The sequence below is a fragment of the Branchiostoma lanceolatum genome, chromosome 7 (genome assembly GCF_035083965.1).
Source record: "Branchiostoma lanceolatum isolate klBraLanc5 chromosome 7, klBraLanc5.hap2, whole genome shotgun sequence".
NCBI classification, from domain to species: Eukaryota; Metazoa; Chordata; class Leptocardii; order Amphioxiformes; family Branchiostomatidae; genus Branchiostoma; species Branchiostoma lanceolatum.
Window position 1 is genome coordinate 2,075,661 of NC_089728.1, and position 20,050 is coordinate 2,095,710.

The 20,050-nt window shown below is 40.8% G+C and overlaps 1 protein-coding gene across 8 annotated transcripts in view; it reads right to left on the reverse strand.

Moving 5' to 3' along the window:
* Positions 1-20,050, reverse strand: part of LOC136438531 (puratrophin-1-like) — a 168,888-nt gene that overhangs the window by 119,491 nt on the left and 29,347 nt on the right. For 2 of the 8 annotated variants that reach the window (XM_066433345.1, XM_066433349.1), the window contains exon 1: positions 11,248-11,600. The exons of 2 other annotated variants lie outside the window; for them this stretch is intronic. In XM_066433345.1, coding sequence (XP_066289442.1) covers positions 11,248-11,388 — 141 coding nt within the window. In that variant the 5' untranslated portion in view covers positions 11,389-11,600. Of the gene's footprint in view, positions 1-11,247; positions 11,601-20,050 lie in introns of those variants that run through there. 4 more of the 8 variants (XM_066433346.1, XM_066433343.1, XM_066433348.1 and 1 more) reach the window with 2 other exon arrangements.

Genomic DNA, 20,050 nt, shown 5'->3' on the forward strand with positions numbered 1-20,050 from the left:
CTCAAAACAGTACACAAAACAATGCGGATATATTCTGATACCGCAAGAATTTTGTCCTTTGAATTGTGGCGAGGGAAAAAAGAGCAGAAGAAAGACACAATCAACAGGAGATATGTGGAAAACTGATTCTGGAGTGTTCGGTCAACACGCGGACTTGAATAAATGGTCGGACAATGATGATTGGATAAGTGTTGAGTAAACAAAGAAAACAAAGGCGGGAAAAAGGCAAGGAAGAGTCTTTGTAAAGGTTTGGACAGGTTTTCACTGCTTGCTTTACAACTATGCTGACAAATTTTTCTAAAAATATCTGGATATAAATTATTGTGATTGATAATAAGAGTAACAACACGGCTCTGAGACAGGGAGTAGAAAAGAGGGCGGGTTGGAGGCGTGGTGGTCAGAAGGTCAGGGGCGGACACAGAAGGGGTTAAGTCTTACTTAAACTTTCAAGGAACTGCTGTACTTCTTTAAGACACAAGGGCAAAGTCAATAACAGGTATGTAAGCGTGCCACACAGCACACGTTCGACGGCATCAAAATGTGCACAGGAACACGCTTTGACGGCCGTCCCAGGGTGCCATATGGGGCACCCAGAACGGCTGTTTTCTACGGTCTCCACATTGATATAAGACGCAAACAGTTGACAATACTCGGTCAGAAAATAGCTGAACAATTATATTTTACGATCTTTTGATTTCTATGAAGGACAGAGTGTGGGAAAATACGGAATTTGCGAAGTTCGTACGGAGCGCCTGTGAGAACGTGCGAGCACCGATCTCGGGAGATAGTTCAACTAAAACCCGTTCTGAAATGAAATAAAAACACCCAAACTATCAACTGTTCCGCTTTTTATTATCTTCAGATGTAATACTTATGATCCATTTGGCTGGAGCTGCCAGTAAACCTGCGTAAAACCTACAGAAACGCCGATCTCGATGCACGGAAAGTCCGCCATGACACATGTGCGATCAGCCGCTTAGACGGAAAGTAGCCACTTATTGCGACACAAACATTACGCCGATTCGGCGTGATTTGTATGAATACGTATGCCGTGATCGGTCTCTCTTTTTTGCGTGAGGCCGTTACCACGGAGATTTCTGGACACAAGCTTGAAGGCAAATGTTTACACGCTCAGCAGGATGCCTCTAAATTGTGTGTTTTCGCGCAATAAAATATCAAAAGGCATCATGCCGAACTTTCCACAGGCCGTTGCCACCTGTCAGTCAGCACGTCAGGACGTGCTGAGCTGCACGCTGTGACGGAAGTTTTGTCTCTCCTTTTACTACGGCGATTTTCGGGCACAAGCTCAAAGGGAAACGCTCAATGATATATCTATGAATAGATATTTCGCAGTCACTGCGAAATATCTATTCATAGAAATTCGCACAATAAGATATTAAAAGGCATTAACGCCGAACTTTCCACATACCGTCGTCACCTGCCAGTCAGCACGTCAAGACGTGCTGAGCTGCACGCTGTGACGGAAGTTTTGTCTCTCTTTTTTTGGCGTGAGTCCGTTACTATGGCGTGAGTCCGTTATAATGATATATCTATGAATAGATATTTCGCAGTCACTGCGAAATATCTATTCATAGAAATTCGCACAATAAGATATTAAAAGGCATTAACGCCGAACTTTCCACATACCGTCGTCACCTGCCAGTCAGCACGTCAAGACGTGCTGAGCTGCACGCTGTGACGGAAGTTTTGTCTCTCCTTTTTTTGGCGTGAGTCCGTTACTATGGCGATTTTCGGGCACAAGCTCGAATGGAAATGCTCAATGATATATCTATGAATAGATATTTCGCACAATAAAATATTAAAAGGCATTAACGCCGAACTTTCCACATACCGTCGTCACGTGCCAGATCAGCACGTCAAGACGTGCAGAGCTGCACGCTGTGACGGAAGTTTTGTCTCTCCTTTTTTTGGGCGTGAGTCCGTTGCTGTGGAGATTTTCGGGCACAAGCTCAATAGAGAAATGCTCAATGATATATTTATAAATAATTATTTCGCATAATAAAATATTAAAAGGCATGCATGCCGAACTTTCCACGTGCCGTCGCCACATGTTAGTCAGCACGTCGAGCCGTGCTGAGCTGCACGCTGTGACGGACGGTTCTTAAAAGTATTTTTCTCCAATTTTGAGTTAAAAGACACATACTAGGATTCCATATTAATTTCCTTTGTCCTTTGATTTGCGATTGTGGAAAGATAGAAACTTTGTTGGGAGTTATTTTGCTGCTATAAGGAAACATTCAAGTTTTTTTAGAGCCATTATATCGTCGCCACGTGTCAGTCAGCACGTCAAGACGTGCTGAGCTGCTCGCTGTGACGGAAATTGTGGACTGATGGTGAACAGGTAAAGAGTAGCACTGGCTTTTACAATTGTGAGACTTATAGAGATGAAAACTGTCGATTGCTACACAAGGCAATTGGGCAATTCTAGTTTGTAAGCCATGGCAATAACCAGCTAGGCTGTGGGGTCGTGTGGCGTAACGGTGTCCCCGTCGCTCTGTGTCCACACATTATAGTCCACGACGTAACGACGACGTAAGCTGCCCTGTTTTTCATCAACAAATCTCCGTCGCCACGAGTTCCCCTGCACGCCATGACACCGTTACGTGGTGCCCAGTGACACGCTGAGACGGTCCAATTTTACAAAAAGAACTTTATTGCACGACAATTGTACATGGTACAAAGTATGGCAAGAATTCGTAAACATAATACAAAGTAGAAGTATTGAATAAAACTTAAAATCCTAATCAATAATACAATACAATAAGGACTAGCATACATTTTGATATAGCATCCTAATCACTAATACAATACAATAAGGGCTAGAATACATCTTGATATAGCGTAACAGTTATGAGATCATGAATTGCCGGACGGCGATAGTGTCTGCTGCTGGAAACACTTGCACTAAGTAGCACCCAATAAGACAATCTCGTCATATGCTCTAGAACAGCTCTTCTTAATCCTGCCCCGCAATAAAACACAAGTTGCAGACAGGGTGAAAGACGTTGTGACATTTTAGCTTACCAGGTGAATAAATGGTTTACGTTATAATATAGACTTTTTTTTATTTTGGTACTTGTGACAGGGTACGTGCTAAGGCATGAGCCTGTAAAATTCCAAGGAATTTATCGGCTAAACATACCGAGTTCCTTCTCAGTCTCATTCACGGAAAGCATACCATTAGTTGCGTTTATTCATGATATTTTTCACTGATGAAAAATGGCGGGTTTCATTTCTAAAAGGGGTAGGAGATGAGAGAATCCCTTGAAATGACTAAACTTTTTTTCCGTTTTCTACAGGGGAAATAATGCGGGGTGCTCTGACTGATTTCACGTGTAAGGTTATGGCATGGACTCGTACAGACAACATGGCCTAATCGACATTCAGCAAAAGAAACTCCCAAATAAACTAGCAGGCTTTGTTGTGAGCTGAGGCAAGTGTGTGAGTGAGCTCATTAGAAAGACAGTCACAATCTTATGAAACTACATTATTCTCTCACAACGTTAGCTGCCTTTCTATTTTTCAGCTCTACGTTTTGTTGATGGTTCTTGTATACACCTATTTCCAAAAGCCGGTAGAACAATGGCGGGCAATCAGTGCACCTATGGTGAAACAATTGTGCCGGGACAACGTTTGTTTAGGTCCAGTTGAACCGGTTGAAATCTACCGAAATACAGTAGATCTATGCTATGATGCAAGGGCATTATACTAGTATATAGAGATGTCCTTGGATGCAGTAAATGATAATAACTTTATTGCAAGTTCATGCCCGAAGGCTAATTGCAGACAAACAAGCACATGGAAATACATGGGAATCAGAAATAGTTATCTAGTCTACTGTGAAAGTTCTAAGTTAACTAAGGTTGACTATGGTTGTGGTTGGGTTTGACTTCTTTTTTGAAGGCAGTGGAAAATGAAGAGACCAGTAAACGTCACAGGTTTCTGCGGTTTGACATAAAATACTAAAATGCTACATAGCACTGAGAACTAAGAAATCAGTCGACTTGCTGAAGTCGAAGATTAAACCAAATCAACTTTGGACTGGTGGTGCCCGCTTATTACCCAGACCCCGCCAAACAAAACAAACATGGCAACGGATCAAACAAGGCTAACCCGGTTACGGGAAATAATCGAAACGGTTCAATCATCGAATTGGTTCAGAATGTCTCGGGACGATTCAATCTTCGGATCGTGAACGCTCAAAACCGACTGTCTTTGAAACGTTTTTTTTTTGTTTTGTTTGCAGACCACCTTCTTGAGGTAGAGAAGAAAGACACTTGCGGCCAAACCCCCCGTTTCATTTGTTTCGGGGTTCCTATGTCTGGGCTGCCATACACAACTAAATGTCGGTCCTAAGCGTTATCAGAGCCCGTAGGTTGCGGTCCCATGCTCGGTGATAAATCATTTTAAACATTGCATGTGTGCGTGTTGAGCCTAGTGTGTATTGCGAAGTGCTGCATGTACATGTGGTGAGTTTCCATGCAACCCGTCATAACGTGTGGATGAGCACATGATGACGGCAGAATATCACAGACGACAAATACTCGAAAAAAAGCTTGAAAATTTCCTTAGCAATCATAGCAACAAAAAAAAGTCGCAACAGGAAAACAAAGTTTCTATCATTTTACAACCATTAATCCAAGCCGGACGAAACTTACCATTCAAAAATACCATCATTGCAACGTGCCGTGGTGAGGTTCCGTATAACCGTCATAGCGTGCGGATCAGCACATGATGACGGCAGAATATGACAAACGACCTATACCATTAAAAAAACTTCACAATTTCCAAATAGCAACAAATAACTTGCAACAAGAAAACAAACTTTCTGTTAGTTTATAATCCCTTAACAAAAGACGATTTACCATTAAAAATATCAATATTGTAACGTCCTGCGGTGAGTTTTCGGATAACCCGTCAAAGCGTGTGGATCAGCACACGATAACGGCAGAATATGTATGACAAACGACAAAAAACTTTCTAAAACTTGACAAGTTCCTTATAGCAACAAAATAACTCGCAACAAGAAAGCAAAGTTTTATCATCGCTTATCAGATGACGACTTACCATTCAAAAACATTATCTATGAAACGTGCTACGGTGAGTTTCCAGTGTAACTGTCAAAGCGTGTGGACCAGTACATGATAACGGCGGAATGGCGGAATATAACAAATGACGAAGACGTTAAAAACTTGAAACTTTCCTTATACTACTTGAAAGAAACAATTGCTCGCAAAAAGAAAACAAAGTTTCAACCATTTCATAATCGCTAATGAAAGTTGAAAGGGAAATAACAAGGAATATTTTTTTAAACTAGAAATAGAAGCAAAATACCTGTAAGAATCTTCTTGGGTCACAGCGCACAGCACAGCACAGGGGGGCGATCGAGAACAGGCGTGCGATATGCTGTACAATTACTTACCTGTATTTTACCGAATTGTGCTGTGGCTACATCGACAATTTTCAACAATTACTTTAAAGTCACGCAATTGTAACAGCAAAGTCCATGCTGCACTTGAGCAGTTCACCGATTCTGGTTCACTATCAATCCACAAAACTTCCGTCACAGCGTGCAGCTCAGCACGTCTTGACGTGCTGACTGGCAGGTGACGACGGTATGTGGAAAGTTCGGCGTTAATGCCTTGTAATATTTCATTGTGCGAATTTCAATGAATATACATTTCGCAGTGACTTCATAGATATATCATTGAGCATTTCCCTTTAAGCTTGTGCCCGAAAATCGCCGTAGTAACGGACTCGCGCCCGAAAAAAGGAGAGACAAAACTTCCGTCACAGCGTGCAGCTCAGCACGTCCTGACGTGCTGACTGACAGGTGGCAACGGCCTGTGGAAAGTTCGGCATGATGCCTTTTGATATTTTATTGCGCGAAAACACACAATTTAGAGACATTCTGCTGAGCGTATAAACATTTGCCTTCAAGCTCGTGTCCAAACATCTCCGTGGTAACGGCCTCACGCAAAAAAGAGAGACCGATCACGGCATACGTATTCATACAAATCACGCCGAATCGGCGTAATGTTTGTGTCCCAATAAGCGGCTACTTTCCGTCTAAGCGGCTGATCGCACATGTGGCGGACTTTCCGTGCATCGAGATCGGCGTTTCCTGTAGGTTTTACGCAGGTTTACTGGCAGCTCCAGCCAAATGGATCATAAGTATTACATCTGAAGATAATAAAAAGCGGAACAGTTGATAGTTTGGGTGTTTTTATTTCATTTCAGAACGGGTTTTAGTTGAACTATCTCCCGAGATCGGTGCTCGCACGTTCTCACAGGCGCTCCGTACGAACGTCGCAAATTCCGTATTTTCCCACACTCTGTCCTTCATAGAAATCAAAAGATCGTAAAATTTAATTGTTCAGCTATTTTCTGACCGACTATTGTCAACTGTTTGCGTCTTATATCAATGTGGAGGCCGTAGAAAACAGCCGTTCTGGGTGCCCCATATGGCACCCTGGGACGGCCGTCAAAGCGTGTTCCTGTGCACATTTTGACGCCGTCGAACGTGTGCTGTGTGGCACGCTTACATAGCTCTCAATAAATAGACTGGACTTGAAGGGCACAAAGGCATGTATTTTATCATTCAACAACGCAGTCGAGTTTCCTACTTGTACAATTTTTTTTTCTGTGTGATTTAAGATGATTTAAATAAAACTCTACTTGTTAATTGTCTATTGTTGTTTTCCTCTACCTCGACAGTGACAAAAAATGTTCCCAAAACAGAGAAAATTGTTGGCTGTGCCAAAATAACTTTTTTCATTAATCTTATTTTGGAAGCCCATGAAACATTCAAATGGCTCACTAACCACTAGTCGCATTGCACTACTACCTAACCAAAAAGCACCGTCCTCAGTCTGAGGTTCGACCGCTTTACCTCTACCTTTTACTAGTTATTATATCTAAAAGATATTCTGTTGCTGTTGAAATAACCCTTTCTGACCATCAGCATGCATGTAATTCCAAAGCCTTTACAACCATGGAAGTGCCAGTCTACCATCCTACATTGTACACTTTGTAGTACAGTATATACATATATCATACCACCAGCACAATGGCTCCATAAGTTTACAGGTAACACTGCCTGGGGCAGGGGTTAATTCGGAGGGCCATGTTTACACAACAAGGTGACTTCACTCCTGTATTTCACACAGACGTTGGAGACATCGCCAAGATTCTTCAGCTTTGAAACGTTAAGCACATCAGTTATATGGCTAAGTGAGCATGTATGGGAAGAGTTCGTGTTGCATGTACATAATCTCCAAGCAGATCCAACGGTTGCGAAGACCGTACCCAACTGGCAAAAGAAAAAAAAAATGTCTAAAACCTCCTTTTGCCAGTTGGATACTGTCTTTGCAACCGGGTCTGCTTGGAGACTAGTATATACAGTCATTAGAGATACGTTTGTTAAAAGCTCCAAATTCTTAAGTCTTTCCATGTTAAACTGGCAAACATTTTTTTACAATCTTAGGACTTTGTTGAGTCAGCATTATTATAGACAAAAAAGCCATGGATGACAACAGGTGCTTTTTCCTCAAATTTTTTTATATCAGTATTCATCATGGTGTTATGCAAAGACACTACATGGATATTCAAACAATGTCGGCTCACTGGAACTTGGAAGTACATGATCAGTAAACTAACTTGTTACGGCCTCACCCTTGAGGAGAAGATTTGCCGGGAGATATTCTTCCACAAGGTTGTTTCGTATCAACAGGCGTCCATTGTTCGGGACGGCTTACACTAACGGAAGGTAGAAATACACCAGGCTTAACCAACCTACACACACTGATGCCGTCCAGACGCCACAGTAGCCACTGCTTTGTCCACAATCGCAAAGCAGTTGAACAGATTTTCGACGGGATTTCTTGCTTGATTCCCTACTTTAGATAAACTGGAACAAAGAGTTTTTCATTCAAAACGACCACATGTCATCTTAGAGCCAGGTATTGTACAGATAGCGTGTCATTTTGGAATTATGGAAGAGATATTGAAGAGATATTTTACAGGGGATCAAAAAAACAGTGTCCTTCAAACTCCACACACACACACACACACACCCTAGCCTCCGTTGCAGGCTTCCCCATGGCGATTTTTCAACTTATCGGGGCCAGATTCTTTGGTTGGGGGGCCGTATCTGCTTGGGGACCGTATCTGCTGGGGCCCTGTATCTGCTTTGGATCCTGTAACCGCCGTATGGGAGGGTATGGGAAGCCTCCGTCAGTAGAGGTATCATCCTTACTTGATAACTCAGAAATAAAATGCACATTTTTCATAACCAGCAACATTTCTTAAATGTACACAAGAGATGAGTTACTCAAGCAACTGGATTATAACCAGTTGTTTGAATGAATGTTTTTACGTAGATGTCTGACCTTCATCAACATATTTCTCAACTTAATTCAGCAAAAACAAGAACATCGAAATCTAACGCGATTTTCTAGTGCCATTTATTATTACAGAAGAATAGAAAACCAATCTTTTCCTCTTACATACTTGTAATCTAAACAAGAACGAAGAGGTACAAAGTACAACGAAATCAATCAGTCCAGATAAGATTAGTATCAAAACTTTCCTTGGAATGCTGGGCTGATCTCCACAACCTAACAAACAGTTCCTCGGCATGCAGGGTCAGGGAGAACGTACATGTGATACCACTGTTCCCTCTGCTGTATGTATGACATGTAAGTCAATCCATCACTTTACATTCTGGAGGAAATATTGTCGTCGGCTCCATTACAAAGGCATCTCCACTATTGTGGGTACAAAACCCGACAACCCACACTCACTTCCTGAAGCACAAGGGAGACACCAGAGTTATCTTCAAGATAGAGATCAGATTCCTTATCTCTTAAGAAGCCGACAGGAAAAGAAGAACAGTTACACAGCATATATTATTTTCAATCCATGCTGCTATTTTGCATCCATACTGTTAAATTAATAGGACTCTATCTTTTTCAAATCATGACTGTATCAACTTAAAGGAAGATCTTGAATCAGTAATTCAGAACTTCTTTTTGTATGCCTCAAGTGATGTTCAATCGAGTCTTTGACTCAATGTCACAGATACGTGTATCATAAAGTCTAAAATTAACAATTATTAGTCTTGTAGACAAGACCTGAGATTTGAAACAATACTATAAAAGTAAGGCTGCTTATTAAGACTCCAATCACAATACAATGTGTGCCAAAGGAAAAGTACCACTATTGACTGTATCCTGTCACACACAAGTTTATGTTTCCAGTCTGGAGAGGCCATAAAATCCACCAAGTAACTTTTAAACCACCTGCTTGTTCCACTTGTTCCTACATCAAACCTCAATTAGCACAATAAAAGGTCCTGAGTAACAGAAAGTGCCCACTTTCGGCTGACCATTGTGTCCCCTGTGTACCACACTTAGTGGGCTAACCCCACAAGCCTGTTAGGAAAAGTGTACAACATTCCGCACTTTCATTCCGGTCTGCAGCGAAAATGACACCGTTCGCTAATGGTATCGCAGGCTGTGATACTTATTACAGGTACATAAGCATTCCGGTGAACAGAGCATCAAATAACCAGGAATACAATCGAAGCACAAATGAAATGAGGATTTTACTAGGCAGCAACAAGACCAGCAATAATGGTGACTGTAAGCGTTAATTATGGCATCTTTTTAAAATAAAATGAATGGAAATATTGTATCACGTTAATAAAACTAAAATGTAACTAAATGAAGTAATATAATAACAAAAGATGAGATAAAAAGTCCTCACAACTGAATTTGACTTGCAGTCATTCTCTGAGAATTGGCATAGAATCATGCAAAGTGCCTCCCTTTTACTTTGACTGATTACAACATGCTACCACTTCCTCCGAAGAACACCCAAGAATTCAAGGCCTCCTTCCCAATACATCAAGACATGGGAGGTCCTGTCTTGAGACAAGGACACTTGAAGATGCCAAGAAGATTTAGAAGGAGGATGACAAATGAACCTTCAAAATGGGATGAGACATCTTAGTAAACATTTGACTGTGAACTTCTGTTGGTACTTATAAATTTGATCTTTTTATAAAATATGATAATACAGAAAAGCCTGTGTCAAAATCATATTTGTTATTAGGTCTTAGATCTCAAAATAAAGTTTTATCATAAATGGAAAAAGGGATTTCACAGTGACTCATCAATGCTAGAGTTCACACAAGGTTTCTGTTAACTCCTCCAAGTCCTTGCCAAGAATAACGTCAACTGTTTAGTCCCACAAGAGGGACGCTTCCGACACTTCCTGAAATACACTGACAGACGCTGAACTTGCCACGTCCTATCTCATAGGCTAAGGCTAGACTTGAAATGTGGAAATGTACTTTTTTTCAACAGCTGTGGTTATAATCCAAAAAGGATTGACTATACAGCAAATGTTTGGAGAGCAGTATAACAGTAACGAATTGTTATAACATATTACAAAAAATAGGAAATTTTGGTAAATACAATAAAATTATGAGGTTATACTAGGGGTGGATACCGGTTCGCTGGACCTGATTCGGACCTTTATAACATCCAAGAACCGAGTCCAAAAAACTTGAAAGCCTAAAACCTGTGTCCCCAAAAAAATTAACAAAGTACAAATATATGCTTCTATTTTGTTTGATAAAAAGTGTTTTGAGTCTCCCCTCTGACAAAAAAGGCATTTAGAATAAGTGTAACATTCAAATATCAAACACTGGTTTATCTTGAAAGTCTTCTCACCAAGAAACTTTTATAGTCGTGCGTGTCGGTATTAATTCTCTATGCTTAATATTGGTCTAATAAAACAAAACATCAACTGGACAGGATCAGGTCCAGGTTCAGATCCTGACCTGAACCTAAATCTCTGGACCTAAACTTGGACTTGGACCTTATTAAGCCAAACCGGTATCCTCCCCTAGGTTATACTATCCAATGCTGTTATGGAAATGACAAACACAAATTCAATTTAATTTAATTTTGAACACAACTTGATTCACTGCAACAACAAAAAATTTAGGAAAAAAGTTATTGAGAAAAGTATCAAGAAAAGTTATTTCTGTAGCTGTATAATGTTTTTTGGCATCTCAAAATTGTTAGCACTTCATTCTAATCAAGACACTCAGCCTTAAGTACACAACCTTATCCTGTCAACAAATCTCCAACCGTAACTTCTCAAGCAGCCAAGAAAATATTTCATACATCTCGAGACGAGCCCCGGGCATCTCACCTTTGAACCTGACATTCTGGACCTCCCAGCAACCGCTCCGAAGACGAACTTCACCCAGAGAACCGTCAGAACGAGGAAGAGAACTGCAATCCACGCTACGTCCACCAGCGCCCAGAGTAAGCCGGCCTCTGGGCCCAACATGTGGGTGTTAGGTTAGGCTAGGCTCCCGGTTCTCACAGTGAGTCAGACTGAGGTCATACTTGCACCTTAAGGCGGACTCTCCGGGCAACGGAAGCACCAGGGGCCCCTTAAAGACAGCCTCGCATTGTCTTGAGGAGATTCTTGTACAGACTTGTCCCAGAGAAATAATTCCTTGCGGATTTGTGCACCATGATGAACCCAATGTTGCCAGTGCGAAGGTGTGTTGGTTCAGGGAATCTCTGTTCAGAAGGGGGGAATCTTACTGTTTCAGGCTTAAGAAAAGTTTTAAACTAATACAACACTCCATAAAACAACAATATTCTGAAATATCTTCCAAACAAAGCAACACAATTCTTCATGTACACAATATCTAAGTTTGCTTAGAATGCAAGGATGTACTGACAAATAAATCAATCTCCCCTACAAGATAGTAGACTAATCCTAATCTTTGTTCCAGCTCTAATCAAGTGTGAAGCATTGAGGTAAACGGAAGGTGGGCATGGGGACTTCATGATTGGCCAATTTTACAGCACTGTGCAACAGAAGGGAGCGGTGATCGTAAATGGAGCAGAAAAAAAGCAACACTATTCAATTAACTGTGATTCACTCAGTAAAATGCCTCGAAAGCCTTTGACAAACGTGTTACCCATTCTGGCCGGTTTTCAAAACTTTCCCACACATTGTATAAAAAGTGGGAAGTTTTGTCTTCCATGGCTTACAAATAAGTCAAACACTTCAAACAAACCAAGCTTCAGGCAATTGTCATAAAATTGAGAAGAGCCACTTGTTTACAGGTGACATGTCCTATCTTGATTCTGTGTAATTAATCTACAAATGATCTAATGAAAAACTCACAGCTGCCAACAGTCATTCTCATATCATGAGCTGAGGCTATCTTTAGGGAAAAACTGATCTACAAACTGCTGCAAAATCTATAAACATCACAAGGGTATACCTTTACATATCTGAACTCAACTTTGATGTTGTAATAGAACGTTGATGACCAGTTTCTGCACTGTAGTGTAAAATGACTCTTTAAGCCGCCTATGCAGGGCTTGTCGGTTCTTCCCATGTGACTCAGAACTTGTTAGACTTGTTGTGAAGTATATATAGGCTTTGGTGAGAAGGGAAGGGCTCAGACAGAATAAAACAAACCAGTTTATATTGACACACCCACACAGACAAAATCCTGCCAAAACCATTAAAGGGGGGTTGCCCCATTACCTGTTTTTAACATCCGTTCTATTTTTCAATTTAAGTCGCAGTTCCGAAATGTCCGTCGTGTTTTGACTAGGCCTTGTGTAAGACAAGACTTTAAGTCCTTCATTCATCGATCTGTTTGTCAAAACATGGAAAAATAAACAAACAACCCACTCCAAATACATTAACCCTGCTAACAACTATTAACAGATCGCTTACTAAGACCAGCATACATAGTTGAACAATATTTCTTCTAGTTACATCAATATCAAAGGATCGGACGAAAAGCCTGTAATAGGTAAAGCGTGACATACATGTAAGAGGATATAACTGGTCGCATTAAGTTGGCTTAGGGAAAAATCTGTGCTTCTTCTCGTTGAGCAATCCTCTTATTTCTGCTCTAGTTCCCCCATAGTTCCCTTCACTGGTATATAGAATCCTACCCGCCTCTATACCTGGGAACTCATTTCCCTCTGGCCTTCATTCAAATTCCTAACTTTCTCACAACTCACAAGCAGGACTGGAAAGAGTTGAAAAGCTTGGCACATGGTACAGATTTCATGAATGGTAGTAAGTATTACATAGGATTTAGAACATTTCAAGCATGGTTCTTTCCTAGCTTTCTTTGCATGCTACGCTGATGTGGACAGTTAATTAGTTGGGAAAATACCAGAAATTCCTCGAGATTTACCTGATTTGTACATTTCAGCACAGGAGCCAAATAACAGGATTGGCACTACCAGGGAAACCTGGAGACGTAAGAATTCTACACCCACCTTTAAGTTTCATTCAAGTACAAGACATCTCCTGTAGCCCAGAACTTGACACCTTACAGTGTACCGTTACTCTATCCTGGAGACTTGTTTTGCGACCTTGAATACCCGAAGGTCAAGTAGATGATGAAGTATTGTTTGTTCTACAGTCCAAACATATCAAACTTCTCTTTAGTAGCCATCTACAGACACAATATGAGGTTTGCTATTAACGCAATTACTTTACTTTGTGGGTATTTATAGCTGTGAGACTGAAAGATTTGACACATACCAAATATTTCTAATTGAAAGATGACATATACATAATGTATTTGCACCTATTACAGTCTATTGTACAGCATCTATGGTTCAAGGTCAAAGTTATATGAAAGTGACCTAAGACCAGGGCTGTCTCCAACTTAAAATTAATTTCTCATTGTTTGATAGCTAATGTTATTCATTTTTGTAGTTTAATTTTAATTACGAAAATACAATTTTATGTCATGATGAAGTTCAGATTTTGGCAGTAATTTTTTTTCCGTCCCAACAAGCAAAGGGGTCCTACAGACAGTCCTGCTTAAGACTCAGAAATACCTGCTTTTAGAAATCCGTCAAATACTACTGAACTATTAATATTACCACCCCTGCCTAAGTGTTAACCCTGACTTGTCATAGCGTCACAAGACCCAGAACAAAGGAGATAATCATTGTCCTTGACACTTTGGGGGTTAATTTTTCAGGAATTCTCCAGTTGACTTGGGGAAGACAAATTGACCTGTTGCTAAGGCTGTCACCTATGAAAACAGACAAGTTTGTTCTAAAAATAAACCCACTTGATTAGATTGCTAACGAAATACTTCCCAGCGCAGTGATCTCTGTGATGGAAAGTTATTTCGTGGCTACCATAAATTCAGTTCTTTGTCATTTAGCACGCCATCTATTCACCTGTTCGTTTGTTCACTGCCATTTGTCAATTTAATCATTCGGTCCAGGTTTCATACAATTGAAACCTTAATAGCCAAGACAATTGAGTGCTTCATTATAGAACAATTTAACCTGAGTCTAATAATATCGTAAAAATAAGGGTAACGTAATTCATAGCAAAATCAAAATCCAGTAGACGTGATTAGAATCTTGACTGCAATCATTTGATATCATAAAATCATAACTGATATGTCATTTTCAAGATCAGGGAAACTGGAATGCATTTATGAAATTGGAACGGTGTATTTAAAAATTTTTGATGTACTTTGCAGCCTCTTTAACAGTAAGACATGATTGCTTTTCTTTAATTAGCTCCACATACTCAGCATAACTTTTGCTCATCAATTTTACAACCCTTCAAAAGTGGGATTTCCAATAATCTTGCCACACCGGGACATCTGCACTTCAAAGCTGGATTGGTCCTGGCGGTTCGCATTCTTGCTTGGTTTCCGTAGCTACCCCGCCATGCCGCGCCCACGTTCTGTTTGTTCGTAAACGCCGACCTCGCGAAGTTTTCAAACACGGATTAAAAGTCGAGCTGGACATCAAAGCCTAATCTGACCGGTGTGTACCTGGGATCTAAAGAACGTCAGAGCTTTTAAGTTGTTTGTTTCCAGCGACCGCGGGGTCACCTGGCCTGAATACACCTGTTAAGGGGTGTTTACGCTGACAATGTGGGGTAGGTCAGGGGTTCAAGGAGCAAGTATGCTCTAATGTTGCCCTCCGACAAAATCAATTTGTGTCGGGTGAACGCCCGGACTTTTAACCCAATCATTTGAGGCATTATTGTAAAAACAATTTTTCAGATAAAAGCATCAAGGCCATACAAATTTAGCACACTGGTTTTCAAAACAAAGAATAGAAGAAGAACATAAGAGTGACACAAAAACAGAGATTTGAGATGAATTCTTGAAGTGCTTGTGTGTCCTTGTGGCACTAACTACCAAAAAATGTATGAACACCTGAAGGTTCTGTTTTTATGTCATATTTCCAGCTTTTTCATTATTCTGAAGAATGCAGGAAGAACACTTTAAATAAGGCCTTGGGTGTGACCAAGACACAGATATTTGAGATTTTTCAGTTAGACTTTGACTACAAGAGGAGACATAATCAGGCGAGTGGTAGCAGACCAGGAGCGGTTGCTATGGGTATAGGGGTCGGCCACAGGTAGGGCATGTCTGTGCCTGATACTGTTGGTGAGAAACAGGGCAGGCCTTCAGTTATGCTCTGATAGGTAAGGAGGACCCCAGCTGATACTGTACATGCACATTTCTTTCAGATCATCAAAGAGAATGCAAAACAGACACCAACAACTAAACAATTTCTATATTTTTCTATAGGTGTAACATCTAGAGAATGTGGAAGGAGTGATGGATTAAAAGAATTTATGAATGAATGAATGAATCTACATTTAATGAATGAATGAATGAATGAATGAATGAATGAATGAATGAATGAATGAATGAATGAATGAATGAATGAATGAATGAAGAAACAAACAAGCAAACATATTCATATAATTTCTATGTAACAGCTACTACACAAATTTAGTATCAGAGTCTGGTAATCAAGTGATCCATATACATGAATTTCATTTGGTCACTCTCTTGTTATTTACAAAAACACTTTCCCTATTTTTAAGACGCCCCAGATACTACAGCACTTCACGAAGCATGCATACACAAAAAACAGCATACCTGAAGACAAGACGGTGTGCCTTCAAACACAACTTTCTATTTTTAACAACATGAACCTTGATGAAATATTTGCGTGGGTCAAACTTTCGCACCGGTCTACAATGGAGTCCGTATTTTCTGCTTGTCGCTTCTCTTTGGTGGGTTGGGACATAATTAGGTTAGATCAGTCAACAACTGAAGTGGGAAGAGGGGCAAGGAACACATCATCCTTTTCCCCCTCTTTTCTTCCTTTGTTCGGGGATTCTTCGTCTAAATGGCGTACCATTTGGTTATGCGTAACATTTACCGACTGCTACCTAACCGTATCCGAACAAACCAGCTGCTTCCTTCCGTCATTTATCACTACTTTGACTCTAGAACATGTCTGTTGGCACCTTTTGAAGGACCACTTTGTACGTTTTGGCATCCTAGGGTCTGCCCCAGCTCAGACATGTTGTAAGGGGTTGTTGTATTCGTCATTTCGGATGGTGACATAAAGCCGGCGGCCACGTGTATGAGGGAACTTCAGGCATAAGCGCCAAAGTCTGCACGTAAAAGAACCCAACACACTTATTGAGAAGAGCCGTGTGCTTCGCCAGAAAAACGCGCGCCATAGCGAAGCCGTACTGCATTACCACCAGCTACTTGAAAAACATATCATGCTTCACCTCAGTTACGACTGCTCTACCTTTCCTTTGGTAGGAAAAAGTGGGCATCTTCCAATGAGCAAGAGTTCCAGAATTTCGCTCACAATTTGTAAACATGAAAAAGACTTAAGAGTAATCTGAATATACTGTCAAATGTATTTTCAACAAAAGGTAGGAATACATATCACAAATTTTGGCTAACCTTACCAAAAGGAAAGTCCCTTCACAAGTCTCCCATCTCCCTCTTTTCTTTGTGCAGCTGTAGTTGCCTATCGCACCTGTACTTGTTTATCCCACTCAGTTTGTGCCCCACTGTTGTTTATAGGATCCACCTGTTTGCCAAAAACTGCCCCTACAGAAGAAAGCTTCTCCAAGATGCTCCACTTCTCAAGACGTCTTAACCTTTCAGCCGAGTCAAGGCATGACCAGCTCCAGGGCCATGTGGGTCTGCGACCTTCCTTCCCTAATCCCCTCACAAAGCAGCACCTTAAGACAAACACATGCTCTCCTAAGACACCTGAGATGGGGCACACACCACTTAAAGGATCTGGTTCAAACCTCAGCAGTGTTCTGTCTGACCTTGATCTCCTTGGTTGCTATGGAGACCAAGGAAACTTGCTGAGTCAGGTAAGCTGAGATCCTGTTGCTTCTTTTTTGTCTCGCACAAACAAACTTAAGAGGAGACACTAATACACTTTGGAATGGTAATCCAAGAAACTTTCCTATAATCTATGTCTTATGTAAAATCAAACAAGGGATAGTTCACTAGGAATTTGTAAAAACTTAAAAATCAATCTGCGTATCAACAAAACTAAAACAAGTACTGGTAGCAAGTACAACAAACAAATCAAAACAGATCTGGTATAGAATATTTCAATTTTGAATGGAAATCTAAAAACATGATCCTGATGGCGAAAAAAGTGGACCTCCAACATAAACACCATTGAAATATGATGACATAATTTCCAAATCTGATCCCTTGGCACATAGCTCATGCTTGACTCAAGCCTAAAATAGCCTCCAATTTGAACATGACACCAGGGTATATAGTTTGTTGTCACTGCCAATCATTGTGACATCTGATGACATAATTTTACAAACGCCGATCCATAACTGCTGCCCTTGGCACACAGATTGACAGTTCACCCTTAAAATAACAAGAGTCTGAGACTCTCAGCCAAAAAAAATCGGAACCTCCAACTTGCACACTAAGGTATAGTTTGCTTTGGCTGTCAATCATTTTGACATCTGATGACATAATTTTACGAAAGCAAACACTTGACACAAACGACTGCTCACCCTGATGCCTCCAGACTGAAAGTACAAGGTGCATGCTGCTCCTCTGGTGGAATCAGTGCAGCACTCAGGTATTACTCAAGACCTTATTTGTGCAATTCTTACTTTAAAACTGTCTTATGCAATCTTCTAGGAGAATATTTCAAAAGCCATGACTGATTCTAAAAAAAAACATCAAGCCAAGATATGAATACAAGTCTACAAGGAAACAAAATAGATTTCAAATACAACAATCTCAGCAAAAAATAACTAAACATTACATGTAAATCACAACAAGGTGTAGTTTGCTGCAGCAAACGATTATTTTGACATGTGATAACATAATTCTACAAACCCAAGCCCTCTAACAAGGATCCCCTTTGCACACAAACCACTGCTCAGCCTCTACATGTGTGCTGCTCCCGTGCTCAGGTGGAATGGGTGCAGCACTCAGGTCAGCCACCCAGAGAAATGGGTCAGCGGTAAATAGGTGTAAGGTGTCCTGAGCAGCTCTTACCCCCACACGTTATGTCTCAAGAATGTGCGAGGGTGGCCAGGAGGTACGGGGCCAGGGCTTCAAGTTCAAGGAGTCGTCGCACCAAGGTGCAGAGTGACCTTGTTCGCATGTAGGTCTAAGAATCCTGTCCAGATCCTTGGAGGAGTTGAACGGAGGTGCAGGGTGGCGGCCGTGTTGGTGTGTGTACATGTCTGGGAATTCTGGCAGGAGTGTTTGGCAAGGGCTGACAACAGGGTGCAAGAACATGGCAGCATGGTAGCCTCCAAATCAGGCTCCATGGCGTGCGTTGGAGCAGAGTCAAGTTTCCTCACAGCCCTGTTTCTAGCTTGTTTGACTGCATCACTTTTACTTCAAAGTGTCTGAGAACTAGGGCAATAAACTGATGTAGCTTTACATTTTATTTTCTAATGGCTCTCATTTTTCACTGAATGGGCCGCCAAAAATCATAGTTACCATCACAATGTTTGAATATGTCAATAATCAGTCAAAAATGACTATATCCAAACAACTGCCTACGAAGCCTGTTATAGAGACTAGTCCAGACGGAAGGATCACAGATTCGTGGAATTTCAAGAATTGGTTTCAAAGACAAACGTGGTCTGCAACCTTGGAGCCATGTTAGATGTCTGGGCAGGGGATGTATTTAGGAGTGGTTCCACTACATTACCCTGGGTTGGTACACCACACAGCACCAACAAGCTTACCGCCTGGACTAACACGGCACGCTTCACATCAGGTAGTGTCACAAAATACTGAAAATCATTCAGGGTAAAGTCTTCACCATAAATAGAAACAAAAAAAACACAAAACATGTATGTTGGCATTTGAGCATTTTAACAAAATTTTCTAAGGATTATCACTTAATATTCTCATTGAACAGAAAGATGAATCAATGAGCACATGACCAAGAAACATCTTCCTCCAACCTTTAAGTCTACACATTTATTCATTCATTTATTCATTTTACCAGTTGAACACTCAGGGCCCTTGACAACAGACTAAGATGTTTAATGTACTTGTAGACATAGACATTCGTAGAACAAGAATACGAGAATCTTCTTTTTCCTTTCTAGTGAAAATTTAGGTACAGCTTAGCTTTTCCACAAGTGTTCTTAGTTTTGTTAAGTAGGGGTCAGTTGTTCCGACCTGTACATCACCTAACCCAACAATTATTCACCCTGTTTTATTTCGTCAATGGACCGCAACTTTCCACAAATCGGCAAACAAAACCGGCTGTCACTTCCCATGACAGAGCGTGTCGATATAGCGGCGACACAAAATCATAACTATGCGGCGAGCACACACACACCGTCGCACTCCGAGAAAATCGCTTCTCTTCTGCTCCCTATAAAAACATAACAGTCATTCCGGGCATTGCATGCACAAAGAAAGCTGAGTTCGCTTCCAGTTCAGACAAATTCTTTTTTTACGACACCGTGACAGTTACATTGTTCCATACATTCTTTTTTTATGACAAAAAGTGACACAGTTATATTGTACCTTCACATAAACTTTTGGGAAAATGGAAAACTATTTCCTTAATACCACTTCTGAGTGAAAAATAAAAAAAATGTTACCTAATGACTGTTATAATCTGTCCCAAGCAAGGCT